At 46.3% G+C, this 21,771-nt stretch overlaps 1 protein-coding gene across 1 annotated transcript in view; it reads left to right on the top strand.

Annotated features, from left to right (window-relative positions):
* ADAM19 (ADAM metallopeptidase domain 19) overlaps positions 1–21,771 on the top strand; it is an 88,688-nt gene that overhangs the window by 62,853 nt on the left and 4,064 nt on the right. Inside the window, exons 12-22 of the mRNA XM_036848513.1 lie at positions 171–348; positions 3,574–3,663; positions 6,066–6,261; positions 7,556–7,664; positions 8,902–9,106; positions 9,845–9,922; positions 10,036–10,144; positions 11,182–11,326; positions 12,166–12,250; positions 12,542–12,766; positions 21,356–21,514. Of these exons, the coding sequence (XP_036704408.1) occupies positions 171–348; positions 3,574–3,663; positions 6,066–6,261; positions 7,556–7,664; positions 8,902–9,106; positions 9,845–9,922; positions 10,036–10,144; positions 11,182–11,326; positions 12,166–12,250; positions 12,542–12,766; positions 21,356–21,514 (1,579 nt within the window). The remainder of the gene's footprint in view (positions 1–170; positions 349–3,573; positions 3,664–6,065; positions 6,262–7,555; positions 7,665–8,901; positions 9,107–9,844; positions 9,923–10,035; positions 10,145–11,181; positions 11,327–12,165; positions 12,251–12,541; positions 12,767–21,355; positions 21,515–21,771) is intronic.

The raw sequence follows: 21,771 nt of genomic DNA, 5'->3' as shown, positions 1-21,771 counted from the left end.
AGAATGTTAATGTACAGGTGATGTTCTAGGGGTGGGGGCAGAATATATGTGCATGGGACTATAGGGGTCTGAGTCCAGCTGGAATCAGCCTCATGGGCAGCAGGATTGATGCTGTTCTGGCTGCTTGATGCTCAGACTCCCAGCTAATTCCAACCTTGTTCTTCTCCCAGGCACCCCTTTCCCAGAGTGTTCAACAGATGCAACAGGAAGGAGCTGGACAGGTATCTGCAGTCAGGCGGGGGGATGTGTCTCTCCAACATGCCGGACACCAGGACGCTGTATGGAGGCCAGAGATGTGGAAATGGGTACCTGGAAGATGGGGAAGAATGTGACTGTGGGGAGGAGGAGGTAAGGTGTTGTGCTGGTGCTAGTGGGAGGGGAAGAATTTTCATTGGCTTCAAATCTCAAGGTTAAAGAGAATGCAAGCGAAAATTTAGTCCTAGGCATTTCCTGCATACACGTGGCTGTCAAAGACCCCATCACAAATAAGATGTGGGGAGTAAGCCTTAAATATGGACCATTTCTATAGACCCTCCTGGTTTGAAGTTGACATTGTTTATGTCCAGATTGGGGTGGAGTGCTCCTTGTGAGCATCAGGTCTACCCGGAAACCACAGTCTTTGCCAGTGAAGCCACAGGTGGCCTCCTTGGCCCTCCAGCTGCACTGAATTTATTCTGAAGGCCATGCAGCCGGATATATGAACTTGAACCTGGGCCTTATGAGGATGCTTAAAACAACAAGCTCATGCTGTTTGGCCTGGAGAAGAGATGATTGAAAGGAAGGGGATGTAGGAAGTACCAGCAAGTCTGAAAGGGGCTTCTAGGAGGAAGAAGGAGCAGAGCTCTTGGTGTACAAGCTCTTTCCTTCCTTATAATCTTCAGAATGAGAGTGGTGGGCGTACAGCATAGCTCTCTCACTTTTAACAGATGCTTGCTGTTCTGCAGAAAGCAGAACTGAATAGTTTCATATCTGTTTTTTGAAGGATGAAAATATGTAGGTTAACATGCAAAATAATGTGTGGGAGAATGCTTGAGTATTCTACGTATTCAGAATAAACTATGCGGGTGAGATTGAGGGTCTGTATATGTGGGAAAAGACTATTTGATTTTATAATCTTCTCTATGGTTTGACTTTTTCTTAATGCCAGCACGTAACTTTCATAATAAAACAAGAACTAGTTAAAGGCTCACCATCCGCACCACCATGAGTTCAAAGAGATCAGCCCAGACCCTTCAGAAAGGAGAGAGTTGTATTATCACGGAGGGCCCGGTGGGGTTGAAGAGCAGCCTGTGAGTGGGCTTGGCCAGTTGGCTTATATTCAGAGGAGCTTCTCATTCAACAAATATTTACCGAGTATGTGGTACTATGTCATGTGCCAGGGATAGGAAAATAGATAGGCAGAAAAAATAGACATGGTCCCTGTCCTTATGGAGTGTATAGTCCAGTGGGGGAAACACACATTGACCAAATAATTGCAAAAATGTATAAATACAACTGTGGTAAGTGCTAGGAGGGCCAATGGCATGATGCTAGGAGTATGTGTAATGTGAGGGGAACTGCCCTACTCAGGTGGGAGTGTGACCTCTGACCCCATAGCCAAAGGCTGAGGTAGGCGTTAGCGAGAAGCACAACGAGGCCAAGGCACACTTCAGCTAGAGGAGGAACCGTGCCTTAGGGTGAGAAGAAACGTGGTGTGCTAGAGGGGAAGGAACACAGGTCTACCTGGAGCCCAGGGTGGTAGGAGATTCATGGAAAGAAAGTGCCCCTTATTCCTTCTCTGAGGGGGAGACAGGTGGATGAGCATCTGTAGTCAGGTGGTGGCATGTGTCTCCAACAAGCCAGACCTGGACAGTGACGGTTATGATATGGTTACTAAGCACGGGGTGGGCCCCAGGCAGACATGGCTTGAATTCGGCTCCAACACTTGCCAGGTATGTGCCTTGACCAGCCGCTGGACTTGTCTTGAGTTGCGGTTTCCCCTTGTGTGAAATGGGCATAATTGTGCCTCCTAATCCTGCTGTGAGGGACCCATGGATGGGCCTGTCTCTATAGTAGGAGTGTGATAGGGACATTCGGAGTCACTGGGCATCTCGTCATCTTTTTTTTTTTTTTTTAATTTTATTGGAGTATAGTTGATTTACGATGTTGTGTTAGTTTCAGGTGTACAGCAAAGTGAATCAGTTTTACGTATACATATATCCATTCTTTTTTAGATTCCTTTCCCATATAGGCTGTTACAGAGTATTGAGTAGAGTTCCCTGTACTATACAGTAGGTTCTTATTTGTTATCTATTTTATATATAGAGTAGTGTGTATATGTCAATCCCAATCTCCCTATTTATCCTACCCCTTACCCCCTGGTAACCATAAGTTTGTTTTCTACATCTATAACTCTATTTCTGTTTTGTAGATAATCGTCATCTTTTTTAAAAAAATTAATTAATTAGTTAATTTTTTGGCTGCGTTGGGTCTTCATTGCTGCGTGCGGGCTTTCTCTAGTTGCAGCGAGTGGGCTCAGTCGTTGAGGTGCGCGGGCTTCTCATTGCGGTGTCTTCTCTTGTTGCAGAGCACAGGCTCTAGGCGTGTGGGCATCAGTAGTTGCAGCACGCGGGCTCAGTAGTTGCAGCACGCAGGCCCTAGCGTGTGCGGGCTTCAGTAGTTGCGGCGCATGGGCTCAGTAATTGTGGCGCGTGGACTCTAGGGCACGTGGGCTTCAGTAGTTGTGGTGTGTGGGCTCAGTAGTTGTGGCTCACGGGCTTAGTTGCTCCACGGCATGTGGGGTGTTCCCAGACCAGGGCTTGAACCCATGTCCCCTGCATTGGCAGGCGGATTCTTAACCACTGCGCCACCAGGGGAGTCTCGTCATCTTTTTAAATCTCATGCTGTATGTCAGCAAATCAGGACCCGTAGGGCAGGAAGGAAGAGAGGAGAGCATGGAACCCCTAGAGAAGGGTCCAGGCCAGCGAGGGTTGAGGAGGAGCAGGAGATGGCAAGAGAAGTCTGGGGAAGCAGGCCCGGGGGCTGACATAAATTGTTCAGGAGTTGTTCCAGCATGCCCTGACTCCTGATGGCCTCTTTTTATCAGATAGTAAGGTTTAGGAGTGTGGGGGGCAGGAAGGGCAGCAGTAGAAGACATGGTCTCTGGATGTTGTGTTGGGGATGAGAAAAACTAATCACAGAATTTCCATATAACATAATACTATGCTAAAAATCATGTTTTAGAAGAATCCATGATTACAAGGAGAAATGGGCATATTATGTTAAGTTAAAAGCAGTATGGATACTATGATTTTGTAAAATGAGTATATGTCTACGTATGTGTATAGGAAAGTGCTTAGAAAAATGCAAAATGTAGTTGTGTCAAGTTGTGTGTTACTGATGATTATGCATATGTATATTTTCTACAATGTATACGTATTACCTTAATGATAAAGCTATAAAGTGATTTTTTGGTGGAGACTTCCCAGGGGCCTGTGGGGCAGGGTAGGGGGTAAAGGCCCTCACCCTGCCTAGTCCCCTGTCTCCCTGCCCTGCTGCCCAAGAGGCTCATGCCCACTCTCACTGCCTCCCCAGGAATGTGATAACCCCTGCTGCAATGCCTCTAATTGCACCTTGAGAGAGGGGGCAGAGTGTGCCCATGGCTCCTGCTGTCACCGGTGTAAGGTAAGTGGCCCTTTCCTCCCTGCCCAGGGTTCTGACCTAACAGTCCAAGACTCTGCTGGGGGGTAATGGCCAGGATTCAGCCTCTATCCTGGGGAAGTGGTGGCATCAAAGTTTCAGAAACATGGAGCTAGAAAGGGCCCTTGAACAAAGTTTACTTTTTTCTATATTGGGCCTCACTGAGTTCAGATCATCCCAGAGGGCTGTGTGTGCCTCCTGGAAGATGGGAGATTAAAAAAAAGAAAAGTGTCCAGAAAGAGTAGGCTTGATTTTATTTGGAGCTCATAATAATCTTCATCACAGTTTTGATTAACATTAATGAATTGCTTATTAGGTGCCAGGCATGGTACAGAGAATTTTATATATGTCATCTCATTCAATCCTTACAAAAGCCCCATGAGATGTGTATTAATATCCTCCATTTAAGATGAGGAAACTGGGGCTCAGAAGGGATAAGTGGCTTCTCTGGGATCACACAGCCAGGAAGAGGCTGAACCAGGTTAACCTGACTCTGGAGCCCACTCTCTTAATATTGGTGTGAAAGATCACATCATTTTTACCACTAATATTACTATAGGTCTACAGTCTCTTATCTATAATTCTGAAATTTAGGAAGTTCTGAAAACTCAAAAAAAATTTTTTAACTTAACGGTGGCAAAATTTGACCTGAATTGACATGAGTCTAATTATAGTCTTAAAAAAAACAATCACACTTAAAGTGAATATTATATTTCATTGCAGAAATATTAATGTGTGTGATTATAAAGTATAATCCTAGGCCTTGCTGGTGGGTTATATAACATACATATGTAATGTGTATGTGTGTGTGTGTGTGTGTGTATATATATATATGTATACATATGTATGTACATCTGTGTAGTGTCTGCTTTCTAAACTCTGTAAAGTCTGAAGCCCATCTGGTCCCAGGGTTTTGGATAGGATTGTGGACTGTGCTTCCACCTACCACTTGCTGAGGGCTCATTATGTTCCACATACTGTTCAAGTACTTTATTAGAACATTCCTTCCAGCATGACCTTCTAGCAATAACCACGAGAGGGTTATTACCCTCACGGGTGCATAAACACAAGTCCTACTGCTGGTTAAGGAGCTGGGATTTGAGCCCAGGCAGGCTGGCTCCAGGGTGGGTCCTCTTCCCCTCCATCTTGCTCTCAGGTGGAGAGATGCATCCTGAGGCCACCCTTGAACTGAGACTGTCAGAAAGCTGCTCTGCTGGCCCGTTCTTGCCTTCTGTCTTGGGAGGGCCTTGTGGGTGGCGTGGAGTCCCCCGGGAGTGTGGAGGGGCGCTGTTCTCAGACGTAGCTCTCCTTGCCTGGCTCAGGGGAACTCCCACGCCATGTGGTTTGACTCTAGGATGCACCCAGAGTCCCCCAGGGAGGCTGTGCTAGCTGGGTCAGGTCCTCGAGTCTCAGGCTAAGGCCTGAGAGTGAGTGTGGAGAGCGCCCATCTCCCGGTCCCAGGGTTTCAGCTTGGATCTTGGAAAGGAGTTCCTGGAGAGAAGTGTGTGGGAAAAGAAGAGGCTTGGAGTCTGAGACCTTCAATTCAAGCCCTGTGTGTGATTTGGGGCAGCCTATTACCCATCCAAGCCTAGGTTCTTTACCTGTAAGATGGGAAGAGTACTAATAACCCTGACCACCCTGGGAGGCTGGAAGACTCAAGTGGAAACTCAGTGTTTACTGGTTGCCCAAGGTGTGCTATTGATCAGGTTATTTCATCTACAGAATGAGGCAAATAGCAGTACATCTAGCTCATGGATATTGTGAGGATCTCATGACTTGAGTACGTGTAACATACTTAGCCTGGCGCTTGGCTCAGTAATGGGGATGTATTATTGCCAGAGTGCTTTGTAAATTCAAAGATGTATGAATGCTACTCTGTGTGTGTGTGTGTGTATCTCTACATATATATTAGTGGGCTTGGCTCTTCTGCCACTTACTAACCATGAGACTTTGGAGACATTATTTAACCTCTTTTGCCTCAGGTTTCGTCATCTGTAAAATAGGGATAATTAAATTACATAGGACTATCATGAAAACTAAATGAAGTAATATTTGTACTGGGCACTTAAGTGGGAGCTCCATAAAGTACCTGTTATTACTAAAGCACTTAGTAAACTGTAAATTGTTGCATAAATATTATTTTTTACCTACTTCTTAAGACTGCTACGTAGACTTAGCATTTGTGAAAACACCTCGAAACCCTAAGTCTCTATTCATATTAGATGAATGATGGTGATTTGAGCTAATGAGGTCATGTTAAAAGCACTCTGAAATAATGGTAATGGGAAATTCTGTTCCACGAGAGTGACGCTCATGAGCCCTTGCTGGGAGGGTTGAGGGCAGGTGGCAGATTGACCTCTTTCTTCCCCTCTCATTCCTCGGCTCAGCTGCTGGCCCCCGGCACACTGTGCCGTGAGCAGGCGCGGCAGTGTGACCTCCCGGAGTTCTGCACGGGCAAGTCCCCCCATTGCCCCACCAACTTCTACCAGATGGACGGCACCCCCTGCGAGGGTGGCCAGGCTTACTGCTACAACGGCATGTGCCTCACCTACCAGGAGCAGTGCCAGCAGCTGTGGGGTCCTGGTAAGGCTCTCCTGGGGGGAATGGCCCTCCTCCCACCCCACTGCTTCCTAGCCAGCCTCCCCCTTCAGGCACTCTGGGTAGCTTAGAATCCTTGGCTTTAAAACAGCATCTCCAGATATTACCTTTTTTCAATCCCCTTGCCTCAGGGTAGACTTTCAGGGAGAGGCAGTAGGCAGTGTTCTTCCTAGTTCCTTGATGCTTTAAATTCTCAGAGTGGGTGAGTGGATAAGAATAATCCAACAAAAATGGCAGAGGATGGAGACAGAAAAGGAAATGCAAATGGCCTTAAGCTATAAGCAAATTATAACAACTATGGAATGGGATTTTTTTCATGTATCATATTGGCAAAGACTGAAGAATTAATATAATAAGGTAATAATAATAATACTATAACAACGAGAACAATAATAATATAGTTGTGGAGGGTGTGGGAAAACAGGTAGGTACAAACCCAATGGAAAGCTGTTTGGAGATAGCAGAATTTTAAGTGTACTTGTCATTGGGCTCATCCATACTACTCCTTGGGGATGTATCCTACATTTGTACTTGCACATTTATGTGAAGATAGATTTACAACGATATTTATTGCAGCACTGTTAGTGATACCAATAACAACCTATAAATCCTTCAGTAGGGACCAATTAAAATAATTCTGGTACCTCCATACGTTGGGACACTATACAGCTGAATAAAAGGAGGCAGCTCTGTATGTACTGAATAAAAAAAAAAGAACTCTCGCGGTAAATTAAGTGAAAAATGCAAGATGCAGACCAGGGAATAGACTATGCTGCCACTCTTTATTAGATAGATTATCTCTAGAAGATACACAAGAATTGTATCTAGATGGTAGAGATAAAATTATCTTTAGAAGATACACTGTTAATTAAGATTGCTTCACCAGGTTGTAGGAAAGTAGGAACTGGAATGACTAGGTAGAAAAAACTGAAAGACATGCTTTATTCTTTAAAATGTTGTACGGGTATTACCTTTAGTAAAAAACCTGAGATGGGACAGGGCTTCTTCATTAGAGAGGAGGCTTAGCACACAAACCTCCCACAGATATAAAACCTCAATAAGGTATAAAGAACTGATGTAAAACCTTTTTCTACGGGTAGGTCTTGAGGAGGTGGGGGTCGAATAACTGATAGGGGTAAAGAAAGAAAAGGCTGAATATTCCCTCCCTTAAAACTTTCTTAACCTTCTGATTTTGCCAAGGGCTAGCTCTGCCCTTTGGGGGCTTCTGACTTCCACTAACGTTGGCTAGTGTACTGATAAATGTTTCTTGCCCACCCAGGAGCCCGGCCTGCTCCTGATCTCTGCTTCGAGAAGGTGAATGTGGCAGGGGACACCTTTGGAAACTGTGGGAAGGACATGAATGGGAAACACAAGAAGTGCAACATGAGGTGATGACCATAGGGGAGACCCCACGAGATGAGGGTGACAAAGCAATTCCTACTCTGTCCTCACTCCCACCCTCTCAGCAGCTTGGCTGGCCCCAAACTGGGCCTTTAAATAAATCTATTCCAGGCCCTTTTGGCAATGTGCCATTCAGCCCTAAGGAAGTCAGAGGGAGGGCGCGGATGGCAATGCTTCCTAGAAAGCTGGTCCGACCTCCTTCTGGGACCTTCTTATAGTAGGGCGGGGCATCAGCCCTCTTGGGTCATTTCCACAGGGTACTAATTATACCCTCATCTGAATAGCCTGTTATTCACCCATTCATTCATTCATTTCAAACATCTATCCATCCACCCACCCACCCATCCACTATCTATTGTGGGTCGACCATGTGGCAGATACTGTGCTGAGTACATGGAACATAACAATACAGTGTAATAATGGAAATATGGTGAGAGCCACCCGACCCAATCTTAGTGGGTTGAGGTGGTTTCCCAAAGGAAGTTATGCCTAAGCTGAGATTTGGAGAAATTATCCAGTCGAACAGGATGGGGAATGGTGCTGGTACATGGGAGAGTGTACCAGGCAGAGAGATGAGTAGAGAAAAATTCTTGGTAGGAAGAACTGATAACAATTTGATATAGTTAAAGTATAATGTTGGGGTGCAGTGGGGAGGGGGCTGCTGAGAAATGAGCCTAGCTAGTTAAGCAGGGACCAGATCATGAGAAGCCTCAAATGCATGGCTAGGGGCGTTTGGACTTTGACTTGAGAGCAGTTTGGAAATTAGACTCCTATAGGGCAAGACTGGAGGCAGGGAGACAGTTCCCTGGTGTCCAGGTGAGAAAGGATGGAGGTGTGAATTAGAGTAGGTATATAGGAGGGAGGGAGTATGGGAAGTCGGGGATGACACCAGGCTTCTGGCTGTAGCCCTCGAGTGCATGGGGACGCAAGGAGCATAAGGGGGCAGGTTGCTCAGGTCAGGCAGTTGTCCTTGCAGTAAAGAGGACTCCCCAAGGCCTGCTCTCTGGCCTCGATCTGCTTGGGGATGAGGATCTAGCGTCCTGTCCTTGGTCTCAGTCCACATGGGGTCTTCCCTGCTGAGTCCCTACAGCACACGCATTGCCCTTCTGCCTCTCCCGCACCCAAGCCTGCTGTCCTGGTCAAGAAAGATTGAAGCTCTTTGGTGCCCCAGCTCTTCCCCTGCCTCTGATTCCATCTCCTTCCCTCCTTCTCTCTCGGGCCCAGAGATGCCAAGTGCGGGAAGATCCAGTGTCAGAGTTCTGAGGCCCGGCCCCTGGAGTCCAATGCAGTGCCCATCGACACCACCATCATCATGAACGGGAGGCAGATCCGATGTCGGGGCACCCACGTCTACCGAGGTCCCGAGGAGGAGGGTGACATGCTGGACCCAGGCCTGGTGATGACCGGGACCAAATGTGGCCATAACCACGTGAGTCCCTTTCTCCAGCCTCACTCAGTTGCTGGGTTGCAGTGACTAAAGTGTGAATCTGGAGCGAGGGTGCCTGGGCTCAAGTCCCAGCTTCCCCAACCTCTCTGGCCCTGTGGCTTGCTTCCTTTATAAAGCATGTTAGTAAGAGCAAGACCCACCGCATAGAATTGTTGTAAGGATTAAATGAGATAATCCCTGTAAACCATTTAGAAGGCTGGCTATTATCTCTTTTGTCCTCATCATTAATTATCTTATGAATTGAGAAATGGACTAGACTAGGAGTCAGGGAAGCCTGGGGAAAATAATGGCCGCTGTCTCAGAGTTAACTATGAGAATGATGTTATAAAAAACATTTGAAGCACTTGGTATACTACCTGGCACAAAGTAGACAGCTGTCACCATGGTCATTATTTTTAAGTATAATATTTCAATTAGTGCATATTAATATACAATTAAGTAATTAACATATCACCAACATATAGTAATATAGAGTGGAATAACACATATTTATTAAAAATATAATATTTGGTTTTTTCTCCCTAATCACACAAGTGATAGCAGAATTTAGTTAACTACCATCCTGTCCTTGGCTCTTTAGGTTGTTTTTAATTTTTCACAGTAATAACCTGAAGTAGGCTGCCTTTTTGAGTCCCGTCAGTTCTGAGTGCAAAACCCCAGTCTCCTAATTGCCAACCAGTGTCCCTTCCGTTGTAATGAGCGGCTTCTTCCTCATTACAGATTTGCTTCGAGGGGCAGTGCAGGAACACCTCGTTCTTCGAAACAGAAGGCTGTGGGAAGAAGTGCCATGGCCACGGGGTACGCGTGCCCGGGGTTCTGGGGCTCCTGTGCCATGGTGTCTGAGGGGGCAGGCCCTATGGGAGGCCAGAGCTCTCCAGGGTGCTGACGCCTCTGCCCTGCCCTTGCTCCAGGTTTGCAACAACAATCAGAACTGCCATTGCTTCGGGGGCTGGGCCCCGCCCTTCTGCAACACACCGGGCCAAGGGGGCAGCATCGACAGCGGGCCCATGCCCCCCGAGAGTGAGTGCCCGGCCTGCGTGGGCCTCTGCCCACCTTTGTGAGGAGGGGTGGGTGCCATGGGGGCGGGCGGCATGATGCGGAGAGTTAATGAGTCAGCCTCACTATCCTGATTTTGTAGATGAGAGAACAAGAGGGACCGAGTGGGAGGAGTGGCCCAGGCTAGCAGCCTGATGTGGGGCTCAGCCTCAGTTGCTTTTCCTCTGTCCCTTCTATTGAGGGGCATGGTTCTGCTTAGAGAGAGATTAAGACAGACCACAGGTTACTGAATAATCACATTCTTTCTGGGGGGCGGTGGTGGCGACTACCCCTTCTCGGCCACTTAAAAATAGTTGTGAACCTAGGGCACATTATAGTGGCTCAGATCTCCTTGGATGAACAGAGCTTCAAATGAGGAACCAGAAACTCAGATAATGTTACAGTTTTTTAGTGGAAATCTAAGGGATTCTAGCTCTTTGGTTTCCAAGCTTTTAAAAAGTAATAGAGAACTTTTTTTTTTTTCCCAAGGAAGAAACCTCAACATATAAAACATAAAAGTAGTGTGTCACTGGTCTATATATATTTTGTACATTTAGATTTATAATTTGTGAGAACATTGAGGCAGTTTGGTGAAACCAAATGTGCAATTGTGGATTATGTGTGAAAGTTCTAATCTTAGATCAATCTATGACTCTCAGTGTTTTGTGTTGGTTGCTTTGTGTCCAGGAACATCATGATTCAGGCTGAAAACTAGTGGTAAATAATAATAGAGCTGAAACTCCTTGCCTTAAAAGGCACTCTCTTCAATTAGGCAGAAGTGGCCAGAGAAGCTGTATTATGAGATCTGTGCCAAGCAAGTTGACCTGGTTGTTTAAGCTAATATTAGTGGCTTCCCAGTGGGACATAATGTGTGTTTTTTATTATAGTTTTTAAGTTAAAGTAAGTAGTACAAAGTAAATGAAGATCAAATATCTGAAGAGTGTCAGGAATACATTATTTGAAATCCACAGCTAAAGCTCAGACCGCTTCTAAGTCTTTCACTTGGGTTCTATTTCCGGAAGGTGCTGGTCCTGTAGTAGCCGGAGTGTTTTCGGCCATCTTTGCGCTGGCGGTCCTCATGCTGATGTACCACTGCTGTAAACAGAACAACAAACTGGGCTACCTCAAGCCCCTAGCCCTCCCTTCCAAGCTGAGGCAACAGTTCAGGTATGACGGGGTGCCGTGAAGGATTTGGGGTCCACTTGGAGATCACAGAGCTTTCCGTAAGCAGTACCTGGTGAAAAAGTTGGTGGTGGTGGGTCTAATTCGGGGAAGGCAAATGCCAGGTACACACCGCCCTCTCCGCTGCTGCCGTGCTCCTTGACCGTGGCAGACATTACTAGCTGATTTTTATTAATAAGTAAGCTCGGCTGAGCCTGGTCATCACTTCAGAATCCTTCTCAGCAGAATGCCCCAACCAATTCAAGTTGGAATAGAAATGAAATCTCTTTGCTAGCGTGTATCTAATTGATTTGCTCCCCATTTTAAAGGGCAGGAAACTGAGGCAACAGAGAAAAACCGACTAGCTCAAGTCAATCACAGGGGTGGCTGGACATGAGCTCAAGACAGAGTAATTTTTTTTCCTAAGCGATTCATTCCTTTGGATATTGAAGGTGTAGAGTCTCTGAGTCCTCTATTAAATGACATTTTTTCAGGAGGGGATTTTAAATCCCAGGTCCTCCTGGAACGGTGCCTGAGGGAGATTGGTTGATGGCTGGTGACATCCTTGTCTTCTTGGATGAGAAAGGTCTTAAAAGGGTGAAGGAAAGGTGCTGAGGAACACTCTGCTTTGTATGAGGCCAATTGTCTTTCCTTGGGAGTTTTCCATTGGCCACCGTCTCCATGCCTAGGGAGCTGGGGGTCAGGAGGACCCATCCCACTTCCACCAGAGCAGACTTGGGAAGACTGAGCTGCTCACAGCCCTGCCCCGGTCAGAGGGATGTCAGGCACCGATCCTCAATGAACAACACCCCCTTTACTCTTCCCCTCTCCTTCCTTGTTACTAGTTGTCCCTTCAGGGTGTCTCAGAACAGTGGAACTGGCCACGCCAACCCAACGTTCAAGTTGCAGACACCCCAGGGCAAGCGAAAGGTAAGGGCTTTGCACCATGAACTTTGCTACTTTAACTTTGTCCCTCAGGACTCTGCTAGATTTTCCTAAGCGCCTCTGTGGGCCCACGGGATTGGTGATAAAAGACACTTTCTTGGCTTGAGAGATGGTCAGCTGGTTCTGCCATCCCCTAATGACTTTAAACGTTGCATCTGACCTCTGGGATCCTAGGCCTCTGTGCATGCCAGTGAGACACACAAGACCACCCCTGAGTTTTTAAGTGCATTAAGGGTTCCTGTGTCTCAGGCGTTGTTCCTCGTCTTATGCCTACAGGTGACCAACACCCCTGAAACCCTACGGAAGCCCTCCCAGCCTCCTCCCAGGCCCCCTGCGGACTATCTGCATGGTGGGTCCCCACCTGCGCCATTGCCAGCGCACCTCAGCAGGACTGCTAGGAACTCCCCAGGGGCCGGACCCCCAGTAGAGAGGAAAGAATCATCCAGGAGGCCTCCCCCAAGCCGGCCAGTGCCCCCCGCACCGAAGTGCATCCTCTCCCAGGTAAGTGGTTTCTCAGCAACCCTGGGCCGGGAGCATCACTTTTCAGGCCGTCAGCCACGAGGAATGACAGAGGCTGGGAAGAGGGAGCTTGCCGACTCATGGGCTGGCTGCCTTCTCTGCCTTCTGGTAGATACAGGGCACACAGAGCGTGAGGGTGATGAGCGTGAGGAAATACACTACCGAGGACTTCCTCCCTGGTTGGCCTCTTCTGTGACAAGCCACGACCCACCTTCCACCCCAAATGTTAATGTTCAGTTAATGTTTCAGTTCCCCGTGGTCTCTTTTCTCTCCCCTAGGCCTTTGCAAATGCTGTTTCCTCTGCCACATACACTTCCTTTTGCATGGCCGGCTCTCGTTCATCCTTAGATCTCCTCTTAGATGCCACTTCCTCTAAGAAGCCTTCTCCGACCCCCAAGCCTGAGTTTGGTGCCTCTGTACTTCTCTCATCATAGTACTTATTCCACCAAATTGTGCCTCTCGGTATCTTGCGCTAGTCGGGAAGTCTTACTGAGGGACGTACGGTGATGCCTCGCTCGTCTGGGAGGCTGGTCAAGGGGCCGGGCCTCTGGGAGGGGTGAGCAGGGGCTGGGCTATCCCCCCACCACTGGCGTTGTTTGGAAGCAGAGCAGCCTGCCCAGCAGTCTGTTCACCCGGCGTGTCTATGCTCTGATGGCTCCAGCTCTACCTTCTGGCAGAAGTTCCTGTAGCGCAGACACAGATGTTTCCAGGGCGGTGGCCAGGCGTGGTGCCTTCCAGAGCCACCTGTGTGTTTTGGGTGTGGACCCCCTCAGGTGGGGTAGGGGACTTGCCCATTTTCCTCCTGGGACTGCTGTTCTCGGGCACGGTCCAGAGGGCTCCCTGGGGTCCAGGCTGTCTCTGCCCCTAAGGACCGTGGTTGGCTCCAGGTCTCGGGGGTGGGGGGTCCCTGGGACATGGCAGTGTCGTGGTTTAGCAGAGCCGAGAGCATCAGTCTTGGTTCTCTGATGATGCGAAGCTGCTACTCTCCCATTTTTCTCATCTGGGGCAGCGGGGGGATAGAAAATTCCATGCAGAAAGGGAAAGGAAAGACTGACAGGGAGAGAAGAGGGAAGGAGCAAGGGAAAAGAGCAGGAGGGGTAGAGGAGAGACGAGGAGACGGAGGGTGCGTTGGCCTCCTCGGGCGGCCAAGACAGCACAGACCGGGTGGCGTAAACAACAGAAAGTTATTTTCTGACTGTTCTGGAGGCTGGAAGTCCAGTAGGCTTGGTTTCTTCTGAGGCCTCTCTCCTTGGCTTGCAGATGACTGCATTCTCCCGTGTCCTCATATGGTCCTTCCTTTGTGTACGTGCACCCCGATGTCTCTCTGTGTGTCTACGTTTCCTCTTATTAGGACGCCAGTCAGACTGGATTAGGGCCCACTCTAACGGCCTCATTTCAACATAGTCACCTCTTTAAAGGCCCTGTCTCCAAATACAGTCACATTCTGAGGTACTGGGGGTTAGAGCGGAAACGTATGAATTTTGGGGGGCGGGCACAGTTCAGCCCGTAACAGAAGGAGAGAGAAGAGAAAGGGAGGAAGAGGGGAGAAAGCAGCCACGTGCAGACAGGGGTGTGGGAAGAACAGAGGTGGAGGAGGGAGGGAGGGAGGGAGCAGACCATTGAAACCACTGGTCCTAAAAAACCCCCACTGGAGGCTTGTTCGGTGGAGCTGGTGTCAGCCTCACCCCAAGGTGCCGAGCAGTGGGTTGGGGGAGGGGTCTCCAGCCGCAGGGACGGGAAGCCTGGAGGCTCCACGTCCTGCCCTGACTCCCACTGTCCCTGGTGGCTGCTGGCGGGAATCCAGAGCCCAGAGGGCCACCTGGCCGGTGGGAGCTATCCCAAAACACAGATGCCAAGCACGGCTTCTGCTGGGCCCCAGGCCCAGAAGGGGGTTTCTCAAGGCCGGGGAGCGGGAGGCAGCTTCTCTGAGCAGGCGGCAGGGATTAAATTGGGGCGCCGCCCCCTTCCTCAGAACCATTCCAAGAAGGGAGTTTCTGCCGCCCTCATTTTCGGTGTTGGGTAGCTGTGTCTCACGGGGTTGAAGGGGCTACCCCAAGGTGGCGGTTTGTAAGTGGAGTAGCCAGGACTTGCACCCAGGGCTGACTCCAAACCCTTCACCACCCTGTGTGTCAGGTCCTGGCTTAGGACCTGGAGTTCAGAGCTGAGATACCACCTGCCCTGGGGGAATTCACGCTCTCCAGATCTCAGCTCCACCACCTCCTAGCTTGGTGACACGGAGCACTCTGGAGAGGTGGAGGGTGAAGCTTCGTAACCTCTTCTATTCTCTCTACAAATGTGTATGAACTTCTACTCTGTACTAGGCAGTGGTTAGCAAAGCAGATGCCATCTCTGCCTCACAGAGCTCACAGCTTGCTGGGGAAGAGACTGGTATACATGTAGTGACAGTCGTGGTAAGTGCTATGAAAGAGAGGTTCGGCATGCTTACAAAAAGAGTTATGGGGGACTTGACTTAGTCTGGGAAATCTGGGAAGGCTTCCCTGAGGAGGTGACATTTGAGCTGAGACCTGCCGGGTGAGCAGGCTGTGAGGGGTGGGAGAGGTTCTTGGACCAGGGACCTGCTGGTAGGGAACCTTTGTGATGGAGAGAGCCCGCAGATGGAAGGAACTTCAAGGCCCCTTTGCCCGGGGCCCATGGAGCTATGATGAAAGGCTGGAGAGCCAGGGGAGGCCAGACTGTGCCGTAGGCATGGACTAGGAATTTGGTCTGCATTTGATGGGAACAGGGCAGTGGTGGAGCATGGGTGACATCTACAGGGATTTCCATCTACAGGGAAATTTCCCTACAGATTTGCCATCTACAGGGATCTCACTTTGGGCTACATTTAGGCAAGAGGGAGGCACAGTGCCTGGAAGGGTGCCCAGAGATGCTTGTGAGACTATTAATCTTCCATTGTTTGACCTGGGTGAGGATTTACATAGGTGTGTTCACTCTGATGATTCATCTGGTTGTATATTTATGACTCATTTCTTTTTAATGTATATTATACTTTAATTAAAAAATTAGTTTTAAAGAATGAAAGGCTCACTCTAGCGGCATTATGATCAGAGGGATGAGACTGGGTGCAGGGGTTACAAGTTTAAACAGCGTCCAGAGGAGAGGTGATGGTAGCTTGGAGCAGGGGGGAGACAGCGGTGATGGGGTGAAGCCGATGAGGGATGTGTAGAAGAGAAAATAGACAGGGGAACAGTTGCTGATGAGGGTTGGGAGGGGATGACAAACCTCCCCCCCCAAAAAATACACACACAACTGCCCAGTGTCTGGTTTGTGCAGCTTGACTGATGGAGGTGCCACCCCCTGAGGACAGGAGCAGTGGGCCAGAGCGGTTCAAGGACAGTTTCTGCCTCTGCAAAACAGTGCTGGGTGAGGCCCCTGGTAGAGCCGAGCTGGGTCAAAGCAGACGTGGCCAGTGGCATGACCCTGCTCTGGGAGGCCCAGTGTTGCCATGCTGATGAGGCTCCTGCCCAGATCACCCGCCCTGCGTGTGCACTTGCACACACAAATTGTTCGTTCGGCACAGCAAGCGGCCAAGGGAGCACAGCATTTCCCCACGGCATCCTGACATCTGCCCCCAGCTGTTGCTTCCCCCAGAAGGTCTCTGTCCTGGCCTCCAGCAGCCACTGATTTGACAGCTGTCTGGGCTGGAAGCGTGTGGGATCGCATTGTCCTTCCGGGGAGGGATGGTGCTGGACAACGTGGCGCTTTGGTCATGAGAATCTGCTGCTCTTTTTCATTTCTGCTCTTACTTTTCTGCTGGCTGAGAAGCTGCTTTCAGAAGATCTCTGATTTACTCCCACTCTCTCCCCATGCTTGCCTTTGAGCCATTTTTATGCTTGCTAGTGACCTTCTCAGGAAGGGGAGTGATCTAGCACACTAGGCACTGGAACTCTCACCTGTGCAATCAGCTTCTCTCTTGCATCCCACCAGCTTGGGGATCTGTGGGTGGTGGCATGAGATCCATTCTTTGCCCCTTAAAATTTTTTTTTTGATCACAGAATAAATATAGTTATTTAAATTTTTTTGACAGGTGCAGAGTTTTATTATTTTTTCAGCTAATACGTGTTGAGTGCTTACTGTATAGTAGGCATTGTTCTAAAGCTTGAGCTGTATCACCGAATCAAACAGAAAAGGACCCCTGCCCCTGTTTCTGGTATAGTGGGGGATGGAGAGGCAGAAGATAAAAAATAAGTAAGTTGTATAGTATGGTGGAATGGGATAAGTGATATATACCAAAAAAGAAAAAGTAGATTAGGATAAAGGGGTCTGGGAATGCTGAGTGGGGGAGTGTTGCAATTTTTAAAAATTGAAGTATAGCTGGTTTACAGTGTTGTGTTACATTCTGGTATATAGGAAAATGATTCAGAGATATATATATATATATATATATATTCTTTTTCACATTCTTTCCGTTATAGGTTATTACAAGATACTGAATGTAGTTCTCCGTGCTATAGAGTAGGTCCTTGTTGTTTATCTCTTTTATATATAGTAGTGTGTATCTATTAATTCCAAGCTCCTAATTTATCCCTCCTGCCTCTTTTCCCCTTTGGTAACCATAAGTTTGTTTTCTAAGTCTGTGAGTCTTTTTCTGTTTTGTAAATAAGTTCATTTGTATCATTTTTTAGATTCCACACATAAGTGGTATCATATGATAGTTGTCTTTCTCTGTCTGACTTACTTCACTTAGTGTGATAATCTCTGGGTCCATCCATGTTGCTGCAAATGGCATTATTTCATTCTTCTTTATGGCTAACATTCGCTTGTATATATATACCACATTTTCTTTATCCATTCATCTATCGATGGACACTTAGGTTGCTTCCATGTCTTGGCTATTGTAAATAGTGCGACTATGAACATTGGGGTGCGTGTATCTTTTGGAATTAAGACATGACACCATAAAACTCTGGATATATGCTCAGGAGTGGGATTGCTGGATCATACGGTAGCTCTATTTTTAGCTTTTTCAGGAACCTCCATACTGTTTTCCATAGTGGCTGCACCAATTTACATTCTCACCCGCAGTGTAGGAGGGTTCCCTTTTCTACACACCCTCTCCAGCATTTATTGTTTGCAGACTTTTTGAAGATGGCCATTCTGACCAGTGTGAGATGATACCTCATTGTAGTTTTGATTTGCATTTCTCTGATAATTAGCGATGTTGAGCATCTTTTCATGTGCTTTTTGGCCGTCTGTATGTCTTCTTTGCAGAAATGTCTATTTAGGTCTTCTGCCCATTTTTTTGATTGGGTTGTTTGTTTTTTGATATTGAGCTGTTTGAATTGTTTGTATATTTGGGGAATTAAGCCCTTGTCAGTCACATTATTTGCAGATATTTTCTCCCATTTCATAGGTGTCTTTTCGTTTTGTTTATGGTTTCGTTTGCTGTGCAAAAGCTTGTAAGTTTGATTACGTCTCATTTGTTTATTTTTACTTTTATTTCTTTTGCCTTAGGAGACTAACCTAAGAAAACATTGCTACGATTTATGTCAAAGAATGTTTTGCCTATGTTCTCTTTTAGGAGTTTTATGGTGTCATGTCTTATATTTAAGACTTTAAGCCATTTTGAGTTTATTTTTGTGTGTGGTGTGAGAGAGTGTTCTAACTATTGATTTACATGCGGCTGTCCAGCTTTCCCAACGCCACTTGCTGAAGAGACTGTCTTTTCTCCATTGTATATTTTTGCCTCCTTTGTTGAGATTAATTGACCATAGGTGTATGGGTTTATTTCTGGGCTCTCTATTCTGTTCCATTGATCCATATGTCTGCTTTTGTGCCAATAACACACTGTTTGATAACTATAGCTTTGTAGTATTGCCTGAAGTCTGGGAGGGTTATGCCTCCAGCTTTGTTCTTTTTCCTCAGGATCGTTTTGGCAACTCTGGGTCTTTTGTGGTTCCATATAAATTTTATGATTATATGTCCTAGTTCTGTGAAAAATGTCATGGGTAATTTGATAGGGATTGCATTAAATCTGTAGATTGCTCTGGTTAGTATGGCCATTTTAACAATATTAATTCTTCCAATCCAAGAGCATCTTTCCATTTCTTTGAATTATCTTCAATTTCCTTTGCCAGTGTTTTTTTATAATTCTCAGCATATCAGTCTTTCACTTCCTTGGTCAGATTTATTCCTAAGTATTTTTATTTTGGATACAATTTTAAAAGGGATTGTATTTTTACTTTCTCTTTCTGATAATTTTATTATTAGTGTAAAGAAATGCAACAGATTTCTGTATGTTAATCTTGTATCCTGCTACCTTGCTGAATTCATTTATCAGTTTTAGTAGTTATTTTTTTTGGCTGTGCTGCACAGAATGTGGGATCTTAGTTCCCTGACCAGGGATCAAACCCACACCCCCTGCATTGGAAGCATGGAGTCTTAACCACTGGACTGCCAGGGAAGTCCCAGTTGTAGTAGTTTTTGTGTGAGTCTTTAGGGTTTTCTATATATAATATGTCATCTGCGTATAATGACAGTTTTACCTCTTCCTTTCCAATTTGGATACCTTTTATTTCTTTTTCTTGTCTGATTGCTTTGTCTAGGACTTCCAATACTATGTTGAATAGAAGTGATGAGGATGGGCATCCTTGTCTTGTTCCACATTTTAGCGGGAAGGCTTTCAGCTTTTCATTGTTGAGCATTATGTTGGCTGTGGGTTTGTCATAAATATCCTTTATTATGCTGAGATATGTTCCGTCTATACCCACTTTGGTGAGAGTTTTTATTATGAGTTGATGTTGAATTTTATCAAATGCTTTTTCTGCATCTGTTGAGATGATCATGTGAGTTTTGTCTTTTGTTGATGTGGTGTATCACATTGATTGAGTTGCATATGTTGAACCATTCTTGTGACCCTAGGATGAATCCAACTTAGTCGTGGTATATGGTCTTTTTTATGCGTTGTTGGATTCAGTCTGCTAATATTTTGTTGAGGATTTTTGCGTCTATATTCATCAAAGATATTGGTCTGTAGTTTTCTTTTTTTGTTAGTGTCTTTGTCTGGTTTTAGTATCAGGGTGATGGTGGCTTCATAGCATGACTTAGGGAGTGTTCCCTCTACTTCAGTCTTCTGGAAGTGTTTGAGAAGGATTGGTGTAAGCTCTTCTTTGTATGTTTGGTAGAATTCCCCAGTGAAGCCATCCTGGAAGCCACTCCCTTTTGTTTGCAGGGAGGTTTTTTTTTTTTTTTTTTTTAATGGATTCCATTTCACTTCTAGTGATCATTCTGTTCAAATTATCTGTTTCTTCTTGATTCAGTTTCGGTGGGCTGTGTGTTTCTAGAAACTTGTCCATTTCTTCTAGGTTGTCCAATTCGTTGGCATGTAATGGTTCATAGTATTCTCTTATGATTTTTTGTATTTCTGCAGTGTTAGTAGCTATTTCTCCTCTGTCATTTCTTATTTTATTTGGGTCCTCTCCCTTCTTCTTGGTGAGCCCGACCAGAGGTTTGTCGATTTTATTTATCCTTTCAGAAAACCAGCTCTTGGTTTTATTGATTTTTTTTTTTAAATCTCTATTTTATTTATTTCCTCTCTGATCTTCCTTCTGCTGACTTTAGGTTTTGTTTGTTCTGCTTTTTCTAATTCTTTCAGGTGGTAGGTTAGGTTGTTTGAGATTTTTCTTGTTTTTTGAGGAAGGCCTGTATCGCTATGAACTTCTCTCTTAGGCTGCTTTTGTTGCATTCCATTGATTGTGTATGGTTATGTTTGGGGGTGTTATAATTTTAAATAAGGTCATCAGGGAAGGCCTTATTGAGAGGGGGGCAAAACATGAAGGTAATGTAAAAGCACAAAGGTAAGATTGTGCCACCCATAGACAAACAATATGGAAAATATGATTTCTTCTTTTTACAATTTTTATTTTTATTTGCACAAGTAATACACATATATGCTTTTGTTAAAAAAAACTGAATGTTCACTTGGATGACCCCTCTCCCTATGCACAGCCCACTCTGAACCTCTGACCTCTGTTATCAATTTGGTCTTCATCCTTCCTGACTTTCCTCTGTACCTTTGCATTTACATTGGTGAGGGGTAGCAGGGTGACTTATTTGCTCTAAACTATCCTGTATAGCTTGTACTTCAGCTTGCCATGACTCTTGACCATCTTTCCACCTCAGCACTTATCAACCTACTTTATTCTTTTGAAATGCTGCAGCATATATCACTGTATAATTTTAGTAATTTGTCTGTTGATGGAAATTTTAGTTATTTATAGTTTCTTTTAGCTGTCACAAACAGTGCTGCAAGGAACATCCTTGCAATTTCATTTTTGTGCACCTGTGCAAATAGTTCTCAGAGGGAATGGAATTATGTATTAGGTCAGAGAACGATCATTTCTTATCTTAATAGACACTGCTAACTTGCTCTCCAGAAAGGCTTTTTCCTGAGCATGTAAACATGTATGCACACAATTTCTTTTTAAATGGGACCATTCTTTTTAAATAGTATATCCCTTTTCGCATCTGCTTTTGACCTGTAAAATACTGAGAACATTTTCTTTTGAACAGGCCCCTCTGGCCTTTGAGTGAGGCTTGTGGCTTTCTCCCTAGGATTTCTCCAGGCCTCGGCCGCCCCAGAAGGCACTCCCGGCTAACCCGGTACCAGGCCGCAAGAGTCTCCCCAGGCCAGGTGGCGTCTCCATCCTGTGGCCCCCTGCCTCTCCATCCTGTGGCCCCCTGCCTCTAGACCTGGCAGCGCCTGCCCCAAAGGTGAGTCTTCAGAAACACTCGAGGTAGAAGCTGGGGCAGAGGGATCCAGGGGCTGAACTTCCAGAGCAAAAGCAAAGGACAAAAGCTTAGCATTTCTTAGTGCCTGCATGACTGTCCCTTAAATTGGTGATAGGGGTTTTTTGGTTTCATGTGAAAGGTGATGTTTAGGAGGCTGAGCTGTGGTAGCTTCAAACCTGGGTCTGCAACTGATGAGCTGAGCTGAGCTGAGCTGAGCGGCCCTGAGCAAATCACTCTCT

The sequence above is a fragment of the Balaenoptera musculus genome, chromosome 3, assembly GCF_009873245.2.
Source record: "Balaenoptera musculus isolate JJ_BM4_2016_0621 chromosome 3, mBalMus1.pri.v3, whole genome shotgun sequence".
Classification (NCBI taxonomy): domain Eukaryota; kingdom Metazoa; phylum Chordata; class Mammalia; order Artiodactyla; family Balaenopteridae; genus Balaenoptera; species Balaenoptera musculus.
This window is presented reverse-complemented; position numbering and strand designations above follow the sequence as displayed.